At 34.3% G+C, this 23,059-nt stretch overlaps 1 protein-coding gene across 2 annotated transcripts in view; it reads right to left on the bottom strand.

The window, feature by feature from the left end:
• The window catches only part of AGTPBP1 (ATP/GTP binding carboxypeptidase 1), a 190,880-nt gene that overhangs the window by 16,520 nt on the left and 151,301 nt on the right, over positions 1-23,059 (bottom strand). For both annotated transcript variants that reach the window (XM_069575809.1, XM_069575810.1), the window contains 7 exons: positions 18,333-18,420; positions 14,384-14,528; positions 11,676-11,829; positions 10,455-10,635; positions 9,034-9,163; positions 7,730-7,861; positions 1,250-1,426 (listed from right to left, as the gene is read on the bottom strand). In XM_069575809.1, the coding sequence (XP_069431910.1) occupies positions 1,250-1,426; positions 7,730-7,861; positions 9,034-9,163; positions 10,455-10,635; positions 11,676-11,829; positions 14,384-14,528; positions 18,333-18,420 (1,007 nt within the window). The remainder of the gene's footprint in view (positions 1-1,249; positions 1,427-7,729; positions 7,862-9,033; positions 9,164-10,454; positions 10,636-11,675; positions 11,830-14,383; positions 14,529-18,332; positions 18,421-23,059) is intronic.

Below are 23,059 nucleotides of genomic sequence, written 5' to 3'. Positions count from 1 at the left end.
TATATAACATGTTTAATACTAACCACCTGGAAGATTTTTAAACTCCTTCTCAACCTAAAGCTATAACTGCTTTTATGTGAGATACGTGAAAATCACCATGAGATTCACTGTCCTCTTGTACCACATCAAAAAAAAAACAAGACACAACCAAACAGAGTAACAGTTGTTTTACCTAAGGTCTATTTATTTCCTATGACGTGCTCAATCTTTAAAAAATTCAAAGTCACCTAACATTTGTTGTGTGTGTTAGTCACTCAGGCGTGACTGACTCTGTGTGACCTCATGGACTGTAGCCCGCCAGGCTCCTCATTCCATGGAAGTCTCCAGGCACAAATACTGGAGCAGGTTGCCATTCCCTTCTCCAGGGGATCTTCCTGACCCAGGGACCAAACCTGAGTCTCCTGCACTACAGGTGTATCTTTACCCTCTGAGCCACCAAGGAAGTTACTCTTAAATTTGCTCTTAAATTTCAAAAGTCAAGTCTGAACTCTCTTCCAATAAAAGCCTATGGCAGCACAGAAGAGTCTTAGTAAAGAAAAAAAAGTTAGTGAAGGGATATAATTGAAAGGGGTTCTCTGGTGGCTCAGATGATAAAGAATCTGCCTGCAATGTAGGAGACCCAGGTCCGATCCCTGGATTGGGAAGATCCCCTGGAGAAGAGAATGGCAACCCACTCCACTATTACTGCCTGGAGAATTTCATGGACAGAGGAGCCTGGCTGGCTATAGTCCATGGGGTAGCAAAGAGTCGGACACAACTGAACAACTAACAAACACTTTATGCATCCATAAGTCACACATGCACAAAATCTAAATATAAAAAAAAACTTTATAAATAAATGTGTCTATTTCTAGGCTAATGTGTCTATTTCTAAATGTATAAAAATATACTTACATTCAATAAATTTTAATGATAGAACTTTTTATCAGTAATGTACTACCTTCAGAGTTCATTATAAATCATAATCACTAATCACTATTTAAATGTGTACTACAGTGTACTTTCTTAAAAATTATGACTATAAATAGACTCAACTAAAACTTCATAAGAACCCAAAGCAACCTATTAGTTCAGAGAATTAAGAGAGAGAGACTGTTCTTAAGACTGCACATGATTCAATTCCATTATTGTGAATTATATATAACTCAGTGTAACAAACATATCATTTAATATATATTTGAAAACTACTAGCGTATATAAAGGACAGTCTTGAAATATTTCTATGGCTAGAGATCCTGAGATGTTTTACCTTATATTTTCCCTGGTCACAGCCGCACAAAGTACTCTCCATGGTATAGCTTCTTTGTACTCCTATCTCTCTCCAAACTACAACACGAGCTGTAGATTCTTTAGATTTTTCCACTACGAAGCTACAGCTGCTCATGCAAAATGCTGGGGCAATATGGCTTAGAATCTTAGGCAAAGTCTGCAAAGATAAAAATAATAAAATATTTCAAGAGCTTTCTTTTTAGTCATTAATTTTTTTTAACTTCTTTAAAAAAATTTTTATGAAAGCATAGTCATTACAGCAGTCATATGGATCTTCTTCGTATATTCCCTGCTATCCAAAACATCAAAATAATCCTTTTACTAAGTCAGATTTTTCTGCTTTCCCAAACAGTAGTCAGAAAACAGAATGAAAAAGTAATATTCATAGTAATAACCAATAAGTGAAATAAAACTATGTAAGAAAACCATGTTTTAAAATATTAAGAAAAACATTAAAAATGAATGTCATGAAGATGTTTTTTCACTTCAGTCATGAAGATGTTTTGACTAAGAGATTTAACACCGTAAATGTTAATCATCCCTAAATTAATCAATAAAGCTAAGATAATCACAATCTAAATGCCCACATTTTTGCAACTTAAAATTATTCTCAAATTTACCTGAAAATGAAACATAGAATTCCCTGGAGAATTCTGAATCAAAGGCTATGACTAGAGAACTAATCCAACAGATAAATATATATCTAACAGAAGTTAAATGGTGATACTAATGTAGGAATAGCACATCTTTAGAAAGAGAGTTCAGAATTAAAGGTATTTGTAAAAGTTAGTACTCTTAGTTAGGAAGATTGATCATTCACAAAATGCTGACACAGCTGCTCAGCCACTGAAGAAAACTAGCTAAAGTCACTTTCTATCAAATTAAACTCTAATGAGATTGAGAATTTAAATTTTAAATTAGTAAGTTAAATTTTTAAATGAAAGTAAAAGCTCTAAAGTAAATATGAAACTCTACTTTAAAAATCTTAGAATGAGAAAAATCTTTTTAAGCCTCAAAAGAAGAAACCACTTTTTAAAAAATCAACAAATATGACAGAAGTTTTAAACTACTGCACATTATAAAAAAAATGTAATATAATACATATGAAGAGTATTTTCAAAACAGTAGTTAGGTGACTTATACAAAGCAAAGAGAGAATATGAAAAAGGCCATTTTTTAAAACTAGAGATCATAATTGGATCAAACAAACGATCAAAAATAGGGATCAAACATAAGAAAAGATACTTGATGTCATATATTTATAATTACAGATACACAAACTAAAACCATCAGATATTTTTTCACCTGGCAAAGGTGACAGAAAGATGTTTATAGAAACGGCACTATCATTCGTTGGGGAGTACTGATTTGTACAATCTTTATGAGAGACAATTTGGCAATACTAATGAAGTGGCCAACAAGGGAAAGTGAATAAATACATTATGCTATATCCATATAATAATAACAAAAATACACAATGAAAATCTTGTGTAATTGTCAAAAAGAGACAGAGACAGATATAAAGATGAAAAGATGGGCATCAAACATTATGTAAAAAAAAAAAGTTGCTGTGGAGTGTGAAAAAAAAAACTAAAACATCATATACTATGTTTACACACACCTATGAATGAATGTGCTTACAGGCAAGTCTCACAATACACATTGTGAAAGTGATTAATTAGTGATTGAGAGAAGATAACTTTTGCTTACTACTTTATATTTGTGGAGTGTTCCTATTTTTAACATGACTCTACTCATTTATTTTGGAAAGGAGATGAAGAGAGAGGATACCAAAAAGAAAATTGCTTTGATGTTCTGCTAAGGGTAGTGGTATGTTACTGAAACCTGTTTTGGAAAATAATCTGGGGTGCTGATTTAGGCATAAATAGGGTAGGAGAAACACTGGGACAGAATGAAAAGCAGACAAGATGCAAAGCAAAGATCTCACTTCAATCCCAGGCATACCTCAAAACACACCCACACGTGGGAAACAAGGTATGTGACAGACGGCTTTATAGAACCGGCAGAGGAAAGAGGTACTGTGTAATAAATGGCACTGACACAACTGGTTACACGTGGGGAAACAACAATTATATCCCTCCATCTCATACAAAAATACATTCCAGACAGAATAAAAACCTAAGTGTGAAAAGCACTTGTAGAGGACAAGTGTTCAGGTTTTCACTGCTGAGTATGATGTTGGCATGGGTTTGTCATAAACAGCCTTTATTATGTTGAGATATGTTCTCTCTATGCCAGCTTTGATGAGAATCTTTAACATGAATGGATGAACTTTGTCAAACGCTTTTTTCTGCATCTATTGAGATGATCATGTGATTTTTATCCTTCCTTTTGTTAATGTGGTCTATTACAATGATTGATTTGTGGATTCTGAATCCTTCTTACAATCTTAGAATAAATCCCACCTGATCATGGTGTATGATTCTTTTCATATATTCTTGGATTCAGTTTGCTAATATTTTTTTTGAGGATTTTTGCATCTACATTAATCAGAGATACTGGCCTATAATCCTTTCTGCAGTGTCTTTGGATTTCAGTATCAGGGCAATGTTGGTTGGCCTCATAGGATGCATTTAGGTGTTCTCTCCTCTTCAGTTTTTTGAAATAGTTTGAGAAAGGTATGTATTACCTCTACTATGTATGTCTGGTAGAATTCCCTTATGAAGTCATCAAGACCTGGACTTCTGTTTGCTAGGTGTTTTTTGATTACTGATTCAATTTTACTACTGGTGATCAATCTGTTCAGCTTATTTATTTCTTCCTGATTCAGTTCTGGAAGACTGTATATTTCTAGGAATTTATCCATTTCTCTAGGTCTTCCAATTTTGTTGGCATAAAACTGTTCATAGTTTTCTCTTATGTTTTTTTGTATGTCTATGATATTGGTTGACATTTCTCCTCTTTATTTTGTTTATTGGGACCTCTTCTTAAGGAGCCTGGCTATTTTTTTTTTCAACAACAATAAAAAAATTAACTCTTGGCTTCACTGACATTTTCTATTTGAAGGAGATGTGGCAGGGTCTCAATTTTATTTCTGCTCTTTTCATTTCCTTTCTTTTGCTGACTTTGACCTTTCTTCTTCTTTTTATAATTAATGTGTATAGCAGGTTAGGATGTTTATTTGGGATTTTTCATGTAAAGGATCAAGATCAAACTATAAAAATCTGTTGCTTTGCTATACACTAAAAAACCATCATATAGTTCAGGAATCCAAAGGTAATTACATTCTATATCTTATTTTAAAAAATCTAGAAATAAACTGAGAGACCTATACTCTTGACAATCAGAACACTGATGAAGGCAACTGAAGATGATACAAAAAAATGGAAAGACATCCCTGTTCATGAATTGGAAGAAGTAATATTGCTAAACTATCCATACTACTCAAAGCAGTCTACAGATTTAATGCAATCATTATTAAAATACCCAGAATACATAAGGTATTTGTCACAGAAGTGCAACAAATAATCCTAAAATTTATATGGAACCTCAAAGTCTGTAGAAGCAATCTTGAGAGGGAAAAAAAGCTGAGGGTATCACTGACTTTCTGACTTCAGACTATACTACAAAGCTACCGTAATCAAAACAGGATAGTACTGGCACAAACAGACACACAGATCAGCAGAACAGAAGAGAGAGCCCAGAAATAAACCACTAACATATGGCCAATTAATCTATGAGAAAGGAATAAAAAATATACAATAGGGAAAAGACAGTCTTTTCAAAAACTGGTGCTGGAAAAACTGGTTAGCTACGTGTAAAAGAGTAAAATTAAAACATTTCCTCCCATCATATGTAAAAATAAACTAAAAATGAATCAAAGACCTAAATTTAAGATCACATACAATAAAACTCACAAAGATAGGCTGATTCTGACAGGCACTTTGCTCTCTATTTAGTTTACCAGGCTGATTAACCTCCTAGAAGTTAAGTGCTAATTCCGGTTTTCTAAAAACATGAAAAAAGAAAACCGTAAGAAAAATCCAGCTTCCTTATTTCTCTTATGTGAGATATTAGTAGTTTATCTGCTGACTACAAAGATAATAGAATGATCATTGTCAAGAATTTAGTGTCTTCCTTCTCTATCTCTTTTTGAACATGGCCACTGGAACTATCACATGACTCTTTTAGTTATCTTTTAAAAAAAGTTGGTCAACAAGAGGAAGAGACTGCAAATCAAAGTGCTTAAATTTTCAATATTGTTGGAAAAAATGACTCAAAGCACCTGCCCTATAATTAGTGACTTAGGAGAAGGCAATGGCAACCCACTCCAGTACTCTTGCCTGGAAAATCCCATGGATGGAGGAGCCTGGTGGGCTGCAGTCCATGGGGTCGCTAAGAGTCTGACACGACTGAGCGACTTCACTTTCACTTTTCACTTCCATGACTTGGAGAAGGAAATGGCAACCCACTCCAGTGTTCTTGCCTGGAGAATCCCAGGGACGGGGGAGCCTGGCTTGCTGCTGTCTATGGGGTTGCACAGTGTCGGACATGACTGAAGTGACTTAGCAGCAGCAGCAGCAGCAGTTGAGAGTATTAGTTCTTTGTTTTACTGTTAATAAATAACTTTAAACTTTAATTTAGTAAAGAGGAAGTGAAGTTATTTCGTAGCCTTTTAATTTTGTTTAGTGCACTATAAGCTTACTACTACTACTGTCCCCTCATGGAGGGGAGTTATCTTCCTGAAATTTGAACAATAAAAGTATAAAATAAAACAGTACAGAAGTTAAATACAGGAGATATCATGAGGCAAAAGCAGTAAAACTCTGCACACAGAAATACATGCCACAGTCTTGTGTAATTATGAAAGGCAAATTACAGATTTGGTACCATGACTATAGATTTACTCCAGCTCTTTGCCTCTAATAAATAAATAGATTCTGTTATTGATTTGTATATCAGTTTTCTGTTATTTAGACCTTTTAAGCTAGAATCCTGGAGAAGGGAAAGGCTACCCACTCCAGTATTCTGGCCTGGAGAATTCCACAGACTGTATAGTCCATAGGGTTGCAAAGAGTCGGATATGACTGAGTGACTTTCCCTTACCTTCACAATAAAACTCACAGCAGAAAACATAGGCAGAACACTTTCACATAAGTAGTAGCAATATTTTTTTTTAAATCTGTCTCTTCAGGTAAAGAAAACAAAAGCAAAGATAAATAACTAGAACCTAATTAAATTTAAAAGTTTTTACACAGTAAAGGAAATGACTGACAAAATGAAAAGACAACCTATGTAATGGGAGAAAATATCTGCAAATGACTGAGGGGGCTAATATCCAAAATATATAAATAGTTCATACAATTAAATATTAAAAAATAAGCAACCCAATTAAAAAGTGGGTAGAAAAACCGAATGGACAGAAAATGGGTATTTTTCCAGCGAAGACATACAGATGGCCAATAGACACATGAAAGGAGGCTCAACATCACTAATTGGTAGAGAAATGCAAATCAAACCCCATGAGCTATCACTTCATCTGGATTATAATGGCCATCATCAAAGATTCTACAAATAGTAAATGCTGGAGAGGGTATGGAGAAAACGGAACCCTCCTACACTGTTGATGGGAATGTAAACTGACTGAGCCTCTAAAGAGAGCAGTAAAAAAACAAAAATAAAGCTACCATACGATCCAGCAATCCTATTCCTGGGCATATACCCAGAAAACGTGAAAACTAACTCAAAAAGACACACACATCCCAATGTTTATAGCTGCACAATTTATAATAGCCAAGACATGGAAGTAATCTAAGTGTGCATCAGCAGATGAATGGATAAAGAAGATGTGGTACACATATACAATGGAAAATTGTTCAGCCACAAATAATGACATTTTGCCATTTGCAACAACATGGCTGGATCTGGAGAATACTATGTTTAGTGAAATAAGTCAGACAGAGAAAGACAAATACTGTATTTTATCAATTATATGTGGAACCCCCCCAAATAAAACAAATGGCTATATATAACAAAACAGAAACAGACTCATAGATATAAAGAAGCTAGTTGTTACCAGTAGTGAGAGGGATGGGGGTAGTGGCAAGATTAGGATAATGGATTAAGAGATACATACTACTGTGTATACAATAAATAAACAATACAAGGATATACTATACAGCACAGAGAATACAGTCAACATTTTAGAATAACTTTAAATGGAGCATAATCTATAAAAATACTAAATAACCACATAATGCATCCAAAACTAATATAATATTGTAAATCAAGTATACTTTAATTATAAAACATGAAAAGCACACTGTTAGAAGAAACATTTCAATAGAAAAATCTCAAACAGAATAGCAAAATGGCAACATTTACTGACTCTAAGTAATTTCTATGTTTTGTGTTCTGTAGTTTCATGTATGTTTGAAATTCAAAACTTCCTGCCTATTATTATAAACTATAATAAACTATAATAATTTATAATAATTACCCTGTATCCCACATCTTCCACAACATCACATGACGCTGCATTGTCATTTGTATGCCACACCGTCTCTTTGATGCTGCAGCCATACATAAATACATTCTTTTTTCGGGAGTGACCATGATAATCACAATAAACCTTGAAAAGACAACATATTTTTAAAATTAAAATCCTGCAAATTCATGCATTGCCAAGTAAAGCTAGTTAGTATGAAGCCAATAACAGGTCTGTGTTCCTCGGTCATTTTATTGTAAATAAGCCACCATTTAGTAAGTAGAATTCCTAAAAGTAATAGTACATATCTACCTTTGGAAAGGATTTATGATTAATACTAGAATGGCTAAATCCTTTGCAGGCATGTCCTACATCAAGCCATCAGTTCCACTTTCTTTTGTATCTACTATCCATCATCTAAAAAATAATAAATATAATTTTAGGTCAAATGTACAGCTGCATTCATCATTGTCCCAAGGGTTGTTAAAATACTTACCTACTATAAGAGAACATAAAAATGCTCTCATGAAAAACACTTTTTTTAAAGGGGGTAGAGGGTATGGTTTGTAAGAACATCATTTTAAAAATGGAAAACGGTCAGACTTGCATGTCAATTTTGCCACTCTGCAAAATATTCCATCTTTCCCAAAGAAAGATTAAGGCTTAACATGATGGAAACATTCAAAACAAAAGTTGCTGAAAACAGAAGAAATACACAGGCACAGGGTCTCCTACCATGCCTATACTACCTTTCCCATGTGATACTTAAGACCTGCCAGCTTTAGAACTGGCTAAAGAGTTCAAACGGAGAAGGCAATGGCAACCCACTCCAGTGTTTTTGCCTTGAGAATCCCAGGGACAGGGGAGCCTGGTGGGTTGCCGTCTATGGGGTCACACAGAGTCGGACACAACTGAAGCGACTTAGCAGCAGCAGCAGCAGCAGCAGCAGCAAAAAGTTCAAAAATAAGCTTCTAGTGCTTTGAGAACTGGGAAGATACATACTTTTACCCTCGTGTTGTTTAAACACTGCAGTCAAACACCTACAGCTTACAACCAGGAGTGACCAATGTTCATAAACAATAAAGAGAAATAAAAGGCTCATGAGAATTATAAAAATCAAACCTAATGAAATAAGAATATGGATACACTGTATTAGATGCCACAATTAATATACAAGTGACTGATCACAAAGATACTTTAAAGAAACTGCTTTTGAAACTAACATACAGCTTTTATAACCAGACAATTATTTACAAAATACTAAGCTACCGATCAAAATCACCTCTTTGATTATACAAACACACACTGCCACTTACCAGCGGTAAACGCTTCACGGCAGCCAAGTACTGTAGCAGACCCTTGGCATGATAAATTGTAGGGTGCAAGTCTGGATTTGGACTTTGCCATTGTCTATTCAAATCCTCTCCACTTAAGGAACAGCGGTGGCTGCATACATGTAAACACAACAATAGATAAACACTGGGATCAATAAATTCTTATATGCACTTGATTCATTTTATGATTCTATTCCACTAAGTATTTCAAAGAGGTGTAAGTGGTGGGCTCACCAAAATGCATGTTATAATCATTAAGTAAACATCTATTTACCATTTGCTATGTGCCAGATTGTGGGTTACATGCATTTAAACTGTAGTAAGCTTGCAGTTTTACAGGTCAAAATTTTCAAGCTATAGGAAAAATTCTTCATTCTGGGGTTTTGTTCCATGCACTATAAAATGTATTCATGGCCATATTGTCCATTCAGACTACATTTCTAATGCTAACGTTCTGTACTTTGATTGCATTAATTATTATTAAATGTGCTATCTGGACCCTCCAAGAAAGATAAGTATATAAAAAGCGCACATTCTTATAAAAATTCAAATACATTTTCATTTAACTGTAGGTTTTAAGTATTAAACTCGCTGAGCAAAAATTTAAGCAAAGAGGAGGGGCTAACAGAAATATAAACAGAATTCTAACTGGTCAATATGTTTCTGAATTAAAACTAGACATAAAAGCTCATTTTAGTTCCATAATTATACTATCTAGAAAAATTATTCTTTTTTTTTAATTCAAACATTTTCTAAAACATGATAAATATTCATGGTACACTTACTGAAATAAATATAGTACCCTCAACTTTGGAGATGCTCATGATAGCTAGACAAAATCCCACTTTTCAGAAGCAGTAAAGAGACCTTGGTCTAAATTAACACAATAAATGAACTATACTAAACTGTGAGCCACCTCCACTTAAAAAGTAACCTTCCAGTATTTCCACTTTAAAGAATTCCTCCTCATATCAGGAAGAAGTTAGCACATGGAGCTAATTCCATATTAGTGGAAAGAGATCCCAGAAAATTCTATATCTCAGAACAACCAAGATCATGCCACTGATAAATAAGAAAGGAAACTATAAGAGAATGATGTGTTAAAAAAATCTTTCTCATATCCTAATTCTGTGATTTTCCTAAAATGATTCAAGCAAAACATACATTTTATGAAATTATATTCTCATGAATAGATACAGAATTTCTCAAACATATTACCACTACTATACAGTTTAATTTTCATTTAAAAATTTATCACAGATTAATTCTTCACTAAATTTTTTTTGTCCTAGAAAAATCATGATATTTGCTTTCCAAATTAACCTGGATGCTATCATTTCAACAAGTTTACACAGGACAGCCACAAAAATCTAGAATTTCTCTATAAGTATTGCTTAACTTACTTTCCATTGATGACACCATCTGGATTTAGCATAGGGACAATTTTAAAAATATAGGATTCTCGTAAACTCTGAGCAGTAGGGTTATTACTCATGAGATACTCCAATGTTCCTTTCATTACCCAACTTGCATTAGTTTCTCCAGGATGTACTCGAGCAGATAAAAAAACATACGGACGATTTCCTAAAGTGTACATAAAATCTCAAATTAAAATGAACAGCTACTAAAGTACGTATAATGTTTGACTTTGGGGCTTTAGAAATATTTCTACTCAATTGTGAATACTGATATAAAATCAAATTAGAACTCACTATGCACCTACTATTTATAAGTACTGCACTAGGCCCTCTAGAGAAAACAGATATAAAACCCATGTAAGCCATGTCTTATATGAAAATAACATATTAAATAGTATTTGAGTCACTTATTTATTTCCTAATGATTAATCTAAATATACAATTAGTTCTTTAACATTACCTTGATTTCATAAAGAATAAGTAACTGGTGAAATATAGATAAAATATAAATTTTTCATAAAGTCATGGGGAAATTAAGGAAAATATAATCTTATTCTTGTTTTAGAGTCACTATGATAAGCACAGAACAATAGGTATATCTGCTCAGAGATTTACAAAGAAACTAAACATTTAGATATACAAGTCTATAAAATAACACTCAGTTCACCTGCTCACATTTTCATGAATAGCAAGTGCCTACTCTTTCTTAAAAACACCTTCTTATCAAAATTAGAATAGTTCTCTTATATACGTATATATCCTTTTTTTTTTTTTACCACAGCTGTACATTTGAGACAACTTAAAAAATACAAATGACAGGGAAAAACAAGTAGCTATTCATTCAATATTAGCATCAAAACACTTGGGGGGTTTCTGATAGTTTTATTTATAACTAAAATTAACTGTAAATTCTTAAATGGATGGTATAATTTGTTATATTATACTTTGAGTATGACGTCTAAGAATAAGAACTACAGTATATCAATATCAAAAGAGACCTTAGAGGTCACCTCAGGCAGCTCCCTCATATTCAAGATGAGGAAACAGGCCTAGAAGTGGGCCCAGGGCTAGGCAGTAACAAGACCCAGACTAGCACCCAAGGCTTCTGATGCCTATTCCCAGTACTACTGACCTTACAAAATATTCATGAAGCAAAGAAAAATAAGTAATAATGATTGGTACTGCGAGTGAAGAAGACAAACTTACTGAATTGACAGATATGTTCATAATAATTAGACTCTGGCATTGCTGTTATAGTCACCAAGGGACAGCTGTTTCCAGACAGGGTTTCACATAACACATCTTTTCGAAAATAGATTTGCTGAGGATTGTGTGCTGACTCCAATTTTTGAAGATGCATCTTAATAAAAATTTAAAAGCAAAGTATACAATCATTTAAAACCTCCCTATGATAAATAGGAATAAATGCATCCAGATCTCAAACAGAACTAAATGTGAATCAGATCAGGTTCCTAATCCCTTCTCCAAAACCCTCAAGGGTCCAGACACACTTGAATATCAGTATTTGGGGAACTTGAGAAAGGGGACAGATACGGGTTGGATAATTTTAACAATGCAAAGTGCAATATAACCAGTGGAGCTGGCGGCAGCAGCCTATAATCAGCGAGTTATTATTTCTGCAGCAAAACCTATGAAGAGTCACTCTAAGTGGAATCAATATTCTAAATGAGCTCACATCAGGCCAGGCTTTGCTGACAAATGGGTTATGAAAATACTTTTGGTTTCAAAGCCTTCTGAATTTTGAAATATTGTGACTGCAGATCTGTTATCAGCAACCTAAAATATGGAGAATGAAAATCATGTAGCACACATTTAAAAAAATTTTTTCCTTATTTCAAGATTAATATAGGCTCATTGTAAAATGTCTGGAAAACACAAAAAGCACAGGAAAAAATTTAGAACACCTGTGATTGTATCACCTAGAGTACTACCGACAATAGCCAATGTATATAGAAGAAACTGTAATTACATGGAAGACTTAATATAATTTGATTTTACTACTTGGTAATTTATACATAAATATAAATATATTAATAATTATAAATACTATATCATATCATTAAATATGTTCAATATATGTTTTTTGAAAACACAAGCTTTTTATACACCAAATATAAACCGTCTTCTCCCTTATATTAAAGATATTTAGCTGGTTTCCAACTTTTGCCTATGTTCATTCACATAATCATGATTTACTGTGTGATCACTATTTCTTACCTGGAAACTGTGCCAGACACTAAGGATACAACAATAAATAAATGGACTCTGCCCCCGGAAAATACAGAGTGCTATGAGGGCTTATAAAAAGGGAGAGGAACCTTGAAGAGTCTGGGCAGTGAGGAAAGGTCTTCCAAAAAAAATTACATTTAAAGTGAGATCCAAAGGATGAGTGAAATGGATATAAAGTGTGCTGTAGGCAGAAGGAAAGTATACAGGAGGAACATGAAATAATAATTTTTTAAAGAGGACATAGCTAGAACAGAAAGAAACAAATCAAGAATTTAACACAGGAGGAAGGGCTTGGTAGACCAGTCCTTCCCAAAGCACAGTATTGGCACTACTGGTAATTAAGACAACTAAATGGTATGTGGATAACCTTCAACGTTTTTAAATAGATATGTATTTTACTTTTTAAAAAAAGTTTAGCATATTAAACCAGTTATTTCACAGATATTAACTCAGAATGAAGATAATCTTTAATATCCAAAGATAAATATTAAGTAAATAACAGTTCATACAGTACAAAGAAATGGCAAAAACTGTGCAAAATAGTAGAGAAATGACTAAATGTGCCATGGTAAGAATTGTAGATTTCATACACATGGCAAGAGAAATCACTAAGGAGTTTTAAGCAGGGGATCTACATGACTAGACATACCACCAAAGACTCTTCCTCTATAGTGTGCTGAAACACTGATGAAGAAGAAAGGGGGTACAAGTGAAATTTAGGACAAAAGTTACAAAGAGGCTGACCCAAGTCCAAGCGAGAAACAATGGTAATGCCTGGAAGAGATCACCGTAGTGGGACTGGAAGAAAGCAGGGATACTTAGAATGTATTAAGAAGGTAATGTCAGTAAAGAACAGAAACAAAAGACTACATAAATAACAACACTTTATGTTTCTGATGCTATGTTATTCAGCACAATAAAATGCCTATTTATACTTTTACTGCAGATTGTAACTTCATTAAAATAAAGTGAGCTCATTTAATGCTCTCAGCCTTGATATTTCCTCGGCTCTGTGGACTATGTTTTCCTCTCATTTTTATCCTCTCTAATAACTTGGAAGCTTGTTCCTAATCTTAGTGTTCCAATTTCTTTCAATTGATCATATGAAGCTTCATGATCCTTGACTATTAGGACAGACATTCTGTTCTGAGTATAAATCTGTCACAGTAATTACTTGAATTGTTTGTTTTAAAATGCGAATAATAAAAAAGTCTTAAAAGAACCCACAAAACAACTCTTACACCCCATATTCTAAGCAACCTGGATCTACGACTCCATATGAAATCATTAGAAGAAATGAATTCATTACAGAGAAACTTAAATTGCATCCACATTGTCTACTGCTATATTTTCTATGAGATTCAATGCTTCTCATTTAAACAAGTTGAAATTTCACCTAGTTAAAATTTCCAAATTGGGATTTGTAGATTTCTACTCAAAGATAGAAAGCAAAAACCATGTCATTTCTGTAGTATTTCTATTAAATAAAGACTACATTCCCATTTTACTTTAATGGATTTCAACAAATACTGTATTATTTTCTAAAATTGTCAACCCTGGACCTTTTTATTACCTTACTGATTTATTAAAGCAATATTTCTTTTATTATCTAACACATACATACAATACAATAATGGTTGTAATACAACTTAATGAGTTCTCACCTGCAAAGTTGAATATGTATATGGATAATGATAAGCAAAATAGCACACATCATCTTTATGTGGAAAACTGACAGTAAATGTAATTGTATAGTAGGATTTTCCCTTTTGCCCACCTGCAGCAATTGAACTTCTTGAGAAGTGATTTCTGCAATAGAAAAGCATAAAATATGTTATTCATCCACACAAAAATTCTGATTTTTTCTTGTTATTTTATTAAACAGAACTTTAGGGGGGGGAAAAAGAAAACCCATGGTTTGTAAGAAGTCTAAATATTGTTAAAAATTAGACTTGGTACTAATAAAGCAGTTAATTGCTATCAGCTAACATCATGACTTTCCATTTCTGGATTTACTAATTAAACAGAGCTCCTATTTTATGCATCAACAGAAGTTTTAGACCTCCCATTTTTTGACAGGTTTACACATTACTGGATCCAGACAGTGATCAGCAATGGCTGCTACAACCACTGGATGAAAGGCTGACAGATCAGACAGCAATATCTCAGTTCACTGATCGCTTTTAAGATTACAAAAAAAAGAAATAACCAGAAATGATATGTTTCCTGGTGTGACACAACAGGAATTTCCTGCACCCTCTGTGAAGCATTCTTGTCAGAAATGAAACCTGGAGTTGACCAAGCTTCTAAATCTAACTATGAGTTTAGAAAACTGGTGAGAGAGAAGAATTTAGAAGAATTTATTAATACCACAGGGATGCAATCAGCAAAATCCAAAATACGGGAAATCCAGCATGACAAATGATTTAGTTTCTTCAATAAATAAAGGACAAATTTAGAAAGAGAGAAAACGGAAGCCTATAAAGTAAGAGACTTGAGGGACGTATGAAGAAAAATCAAATGCAGTGTGTGGTCCTTTGGTTGGTCTGATTTAAACAAACCAACTATAAAGCTACATTTATGAGACAAGTAAGTCTGAACACTGACTGGATATTTTATCACATTTAGGAGTTTTCTTTGCTGTGCTAACGGTATTGTGGATAGATTGTCTTAAATACGTATCTCTAAATGAAAAAGACTTTTGAAGTATTTATGGATAAAATATATCGGAAAATGCCTTTAAAGATTCAGGGTAGAAGAAGAGGTGAAAGCCTAGCTAAAATAAAACCATGTGCTGATAATTACTGAAACTTCGAGATTAATACATAGGGCCTCATCATCCTATTATTCACTTTTGTAAACGTTTGGAGATTTCAGTGGTAAAAAAATTCTTAACTATATTACTTTCCAGACTTTAAATATCACTGAGATATGATGACTTAATTTCTAAAATTCCAAATCACCTTGCATTATTTAACCATGAACTGAAGAAAAGCCATGGCCTAGAGGTTATTTACTCATGCACACAGACATTCAAGGCAGATCACATCCTTAGCGCTACCCTGGGATCAGGCTTTCTAATGTAATTTTAAGAGAATAAAGCTTGTAATTAATGAAAATTAAAGAACATTGGCATAAAAAATGGTATAGTTTTCATTACTTAGCCATCATATCAGAGAAGGAAATGGCAACCCACTCCGGTATTCTTGCCTGAAGAATCCAAGGGATAGAGGAGCCTGGTGGGCTGCCATCTATGGGGTCGCACAGAGTTGGACACGACAGAAGCGACTTAGCAGCAGCAGCAGCACTATATCTTGAATAGATACTCAATGACAAGGTGCTAAGAGTTGAGGAAAATGCAAAATAAGGTCCAGAAGTAAATCTTGCCAACTCTTTTCCCTCAAAAGTTTATCATCTATTTGGTGGGGGGTGGTACTCATGCCATCACATTACAGCTATGGATTTTATAGGTTATATTTTCTCATATACTCATGGAAGGTAGTTTTATTCTCATTTTACAAATGAGACAAACAAGCAGCAGAGGACAATGCAAAAATAGCAGTTTTTAATGCCCTTATGTAGATTTCAGGCTTGAGGAAAGCAACTGGAGTAGTGTGTGTTGTATAGAAAGTGGTTAATCAATATCTGTCGAATTAGCCTGAATTCCAATTCCAGATTTAGAAGTAGCCAAAAGAAAACAAAATAAAAACTAAAGAAACAAAAATCCTTGCCAGCACCTCTTACATAGAAAAGATGCTATGACCTGAGATGCTATGACCATTCACTTTACATGTAAAAAAGAAAAGTATTCATTGATTTTTTTACTGTATAGAAGACAAGCATGAAGGAAATAATACTTTTTGAAAATCACTGTTTCACCCTTTAACATTTTAAATCAATCTGCCAAAATCTATCCAAGCACTTCCCAGACAATCACTGCTCCACCTCAACTTAAAAGGAAGATATAAATGATGAGGGTGTATTTTTATATTAGCCTAACATGAAAAGAAATGTGAAACTTATTCAGGTAAAAAAGAATTGCATATAACGTTATACTTCTGTTCCTCATATATTTCCTACTTATTTTGCTTAAAAAAAGGGGAGGGGGAACTCTACTGAAATTAATTCCAAGGAACATTTCTTTCTTAGAAAGTAATAGCAGTTAAGATCTAGGTTTTTCCAAAGCCATATCTAAATCATTAAAAACAGCTTAATTTTAGAAGTCTTCATCTATCTGATAAAACTATAAGAAAAGGCATACTAGCACTATTTAAGCACAATATAAAATATTAAAAAGTCAAAATCCACTAAACAGAAATCTCAGGATTAAGATTAATAACAGCAAAGAAACAGGTATGTTAAATTAAGGGCATTCAATAGCAGATAGACGTTATCTTGAAATGCATTACATGCAGAAACAGTAAAAAGAAAAGCAAAGCATACGATAATCCTAGATTACTTAGTCATGAAGTTGAGGAATGATCCAACTTTGCCACTAAAGCAATAAATGACTTCTAGTACTTACTTCTAACTTGATAAACAGATCACCTGTTTGAAGTCAAAGTTGAACTGGCTAAGCTGAAGCAACCTAACTATAGAATACATCTCCTAATAAAACACTCGAAGTTAAAATGAGGTAAATATTTGTGTTTACCTCAAAATCACTGCAGATGGTGATTGCAGCCATGAAATTAAAAGAAGCTTACTCCCTGGAAAGAAAGTTATGACCAACCTAGATAGCATATTCAAAAGCAGAGACATTACTTTGCCAACAAAGGTCCGTCTAGTCAAGGCTATGGTTTTTCCAGTGGTCATGTATGGATGTGAGAGTTGGACTATGAAGAAGGCTGAGCACCAAAGAATTGATGCTTTTGAACTGTGGTGTTGGAGAAGACTCTTGAGAGTCCCATGGACGGCAAGGAGATCCAACCAGTCCATCCTAAAGGAGATCAGTCCTGGGTGTTCTTTGGAAGGAATGATGCTAAAGCTGAAACTCCAATACTTTGGCCATCTCATGCGAAGAGTTGACTGACTGGAAAAGACTCTGATGCTTGGAGGGATTGGGGGCAGGAGAAGGGGATGACAGAGGATGAGATGGCTGGATGGCATCACCAACTCAATGGACATGAGTTTGAGTGAACTCCGGGAGTCGGTGATGGACAGGAAGGCCTGGTGTGCTGCAATTCATGGGGTCGCAAAGAGTCGGACACGACTGAGTGACTGAACTGAAACATTTGTGTGAAGAAAAAAATTATACTTCATATCATCAGAACAATAAAAAGCCACTGTAAATTATTTCCTACAGTTTCTAATTACAGTCTTTCTCAATGAGGTTCCCAAAGTTTTACAGCTATAAAAGAGCTGAGAACATATCTAAATGGGAGAAGCAAGACTGGACATATGTCTATCTACAAAACACATTTTATTGCCACTAAATAAGCCCCCTGAAATGAATCTCAAATTATAAAAAAAAGAAAACCTTTTCTGTTAGAAGTAATACTAAAGCATATAATAATTCAGAGAACACAGTATCTCTTTTATCCCTAAACCAAAATAGGATGAACTAATATTTCATTCTATAAACTGCTGTCCTATTATTGTCAGAATACTTACTTATAGTAACAAATGTCAGTCCCCACACGAATCCACCATGGTCTAGCATTTAATGCTTCCTGAACCGAATACATGAGTGGTTGCATACCTTTGATAGAAAGAAAAAAGAGAGAAAACTCTTTTCAGAATTTCTGAGTTAAAAATTAATCCTGTCATTTTAGAAAGCACTAAACATTCATGAAAGTTAATGAATATACATTTTGGTATTTCAACATGTATTTTAAAAAAATCTGAGATGTGTGTGTGTGTGTGTGTACGTGCACGCTCAGGAATGGTTGACTCTTTGTGACCCATGGACTGTAGCTCACCGGGCTCCTCTGTCCATGGAATTTTCCAGGCAAGAATACTGGAGTGGGTTGCCATTTCCTATTCCAGGGGATCTTCCCAACCCAGGGATCGAACCTATATCTCCAGTGTCTCCTGCATTGGAAGGCAGATTCTTTACCACTGAGCCACCTGGGAAGCCTGAGATCTTTCACGAAGATCTAAGAACTGATGCTTTTGAACTGTGGTGTTGGAAAAGACTCTTGAGAGAGTCCACTGGACTGCAAGGAGATCAAATCAGTCCATCCCAAAGGAAACCAGTCCTGAATAGTCATTGGAAGGACTGACGCTGAAGCTAAAACTCCAATACTTTGGCCACCTGATGTGAAGAACCAACTTATTAGAAAAGACCCTGATGCTGAGAAAGATTGAAGACAGGAGGAGAAGCGGACGACAGAGGATGAGATAGTTGGATGGCATCATATGGACATGATGTCAATGGACATGAGTTTGAGCAAGCTCCGGGAGATAATGATGGACCGGGAAGCCTGGAGTGCTGTGGTCCATGGGGTCACAAAGAGTTGGACATGACTGAGCAACTGAACTGAACTGAAATCAATGAATGATATGTTTTATTTCCAATTAACTAAAATGAGGTTACAACTTCAATGAGTGAAAAGTCATTTAACATTCTGCTATTACCTTTCCTATATTACATCTATTATATCTAATTATTATATACATATTATACAAAAAATTACATACACATAATATATATTATACAAAAATTATACATATATTCCTTATAACAAGTGAAAAAGAATAAAGTTAAATATTATCCCCCCTCCAACTCTCCACAGATTCCCATCTACACCAAGGTAAGGAAAACGATGCCACTGAAACAGCATGATTGTTTTCTTCCTCAACAACAGGTGTTTATACCATGCAGAAGGAGGGAAGGGAGAAGGAGGAGGGACAGTTAGCAAAAGCAGGATTAAATATATAGGATATTTTCTTAGGTAGTTTTAGAAATATACTTTCACATACATTTTAAAATCATTTAAAAGGTTTCCAGGTTTCTAACTAAAATTAATGAAATTTATATGCAAATTTTGGAAAGGTTCACAATTTTTATTGAGATCTGGCTCAACTTTTCTTAAATTATAACCTAAAGATACAATCACCTTTTTCATTTTCTTGCTATAGAATCATTATCTTAAACTTACCTCTGATTATTTTTATTAGTCTTCAATAGTTTCTTGGGTTCTCTAAGCACATAAATCATATCACTTGCAATTTTAAAAATTTTATCTCCTCTTTTAGTATTTATAACACTTACTTTATTTTCTACTTGTATTTCAAGAAATGAAACAATCTCAAAAACTATTCTGAATACAGTGGTAAGAACTAAACTATCTTGCTTATAATTTAAATAAAAATATCTTGCCATAAGATGCAATATTTGCCAATTGTTTTTCTTAATAAGTCAACTTTATCTTATTTAAATAAACAGCTAATATTGAATAATTTCTATGTGCCAGATACTGCTCTTTGTATTTTTATACCTTTTAAATCATTAAATCCTCACAACAGCTCTCTGTGGTAGGTGCTTATTTCTTCCTACAACTGGAGCAGTTTCCCTTATACTTATTACACTTACATGTTTTTAATTGTTTTGTTATATGACTTTTCAGCATCCACAAATAGAATCACATGGCTTTTCTCCTTAAGTCTGTCGATGTAATAAATTGTTTAAATATGTTTACTATTGTGAATTATCCTTGTACTCCAAGAAAAAACTTTTCTCCTACTGCTATATGATGAAATTAGCAAGATTTCACTTAGAATTTTTGCATCTAAAACTTGGTCTTTTTTAAAAAAAATTACCTTTCCCAAGTATTGATATTATACTAGCTTCAGAAAAACATATTTAAAAGGTATCCATCATTTATTAGAATAAAAGAAAAATCTATTTTTAGAAGTAAATACAAATCAGTTGGAATATCATCCTAATATGGTGACTACTAAATACATTTTTAATTTCCTTTTCAACAGCTGTAGTCTGTTCAGTATCTCTACTTTTTTCAATCCGTTTCAGTATTTCTGTTTTGTCCCATTTGTTCTATTTGTTCTATTTCTATCTCATTTTCAGCATTTAAAAAGAATTCTCTTACTTTCTTTTGGTTTTATTTTTTGTTGTTCTAATATCTTGAGTGTTTTAATACTTTTAATTAATACTCAAAATATCTTGAGTATTTTTTTAGTACTTGAGTAGTAACTTATTTTCAGTCTTTTTTATTTTAAATAATGCAGTTATTAAAGGCATTCAGTTTTCCTCCAAATAGCAGTTTAGCTATGTCCCATAAGTCTATAAAGAGTTCTCCTTTGCTGGACTTTCTAGATCAGAGCCATCCAACCGAACCTTCTGCCAGAATGGAAATGTTCCATACCTGCACTGTGCAGTGTGGTGGCCACTAGCCATGTGTGGCTCCTGAGCACAGCCAATAAGCCTATTGCCTCTTAAGAAGTGAATTTTAAATTCTTACAGCAACTGTGTTTTAATCATGCGGTATTTCCTGGAGCCTTTGCTCTAGCTATGTGAGTGCCATGTGGTTATGGTTATTGTATTGTATAAAGGTTAGTGTTCTGTACGGCAAATGAAACCACCAACAAAATGAAATGGCACCCTAACAAATGGGAGAAAATATCTGCAAATCCTAAATCAGATAAAGGGTTAACACTCAAAATATATGAAGAACTCCTACAACTCGATAGTAAAAAACACACAAACAACTGAAAAGTGGACAAAGGATTTGAATGGACATTTTCCCAAAGATATACATATGGCCAACAGGTAAATGTAAAGGTACTCAACATCACTAATCATTAGGAAAATGTAAATTAAAACCACAATGAGACTTCACCTCACACCTGCTTGAATGGCTGTTATCAAAAGGACAAAGAAGTATTGATGAGAATGTAGAGAAAAGAGAACCCTTCTGCATCACTGGTGGGAATATAAATTGGTGCACTCACTGTGGAAAACAGTATGGCACTTCCTCAAAAAATGAAAAAATAGCACTAGCATTTGATCCAGCATTTCCACTCTGGGTATTTATTCTTAAAAAACTATTTCAAAAAGACATATGCCACTCCCTATCATGTTTAATGCATCATTACCTACAACAGCCAACACATGGAAGGAACTTAAATGTCCACTGATGAGTGAATGGATAAAGAAGTTCAGTTCAGTTCAGTTCAGTTCAGTCACTCAGTCGTGTCTGACTCTGCGACCCCTATGGACTGCAGCATGCCAGGCTTTCCTGTCCATCAACAACTCCCAGAGCTTGCTCAAACTCATGTCCATCGAGTTGGTGATGCCATCCAACCATCTCATTCTCTGTTGTCCCCTTCTCCTCCTGCCTTCAATATTTCCCAGCATCAGGGTCTTTTCAAATGAGCCAGTTCTTCGCATCAGGTGGCCAAAGTATTGGAGTTTCAGTTTCAGCATCAGTCCTTCCAATGACTATTCAGGACTGATTTCCTTCAGGATGGACTGGTTTGTTCTCCTTGCAGTCCAAGGGACTCTTAAGAGTCTTTTCCAACACCACAGTTCAAAAGCATCAATTCTTTGGCACCCACCTTTCTTTACAGTCCAACTCTCACATACATACATGACTAATGGAAAAACCATAGCTTTGACTAGATGGACCTATGTCAGCAAAGTAATACCTCTGCTTTTTAATATGCTGTCTAGAAGATGTGGTATGTATATAATGCATGACTCTGTGTGTACACACGTGTGAGCACAATGGAGTATTATTTAGCCATAAAAAAGGAAATTTTGCTATTGGTAACAACGTGGATAGACCCTTGAGGACATTATGTTAATAACTGAAATAGGTGAAAAAGAAAGGCAAATACTGTATAATCTTGCCTGTGTGTGGAATCTTTAAAAAAAAAAAATCATAGAGGACACAATAGAGGCTTCCATAGGCAGGGGGTTGAGGGGTTTGTAAAAGTGGTCACAAAGCATGAACTTCCAATTACAAAATAAGTCAGTCATGGTGATATAATGTTAACTAGACTCACTGCGGTGATCATTTTACAGTCTCTACACACTGAATCATTATGTTACACACCTAAAGCACATTCTACACGCCAATCATATCTCAATGGAAAATGAAGGTTTGCAGTTAAACAGCATCTTCAAGGACTGCAACTTGTAAATACACAATATCTCAGGCTTTTGACCCTGAATTATTCTTTGTCAGACATTAATAATACCACATTTCCTTTATTTACATTTACCTATTAAACCTCTGCCCAATCATTCATTTCAGCTTTATCATTACTATACAAATATTAATTAAAAGATTAGAAAAGATTGAGGGCATGAAGAGAAGGGGAAGACAGATGATGAGATGGTTGAATAGCATCACTGACTCAATGGACATGAGTCT

The sequence above is a fragment of the Ovis canadensis genome, chromosome 2, assembly GCF_042477335.2.
Source record: "Ovis canadensis isolate MfBH-ARS-UI-01 breed Bighorn chromosome 2, ARS-UI_OviCan_v2, whole genome shotgun sequence".
Classification (NCBI taxonomy): Eukaryota; Metazoa; Chordata; class Mammalia; order Artiodactyla; family Bovidae; genus Ovis; species Ovis canadensis.
The sequence above is the reverse complement of the archived record's forward strand: the minus strand, read 5'-3'. Positions and strand labels throughout refer to the sequence as shown.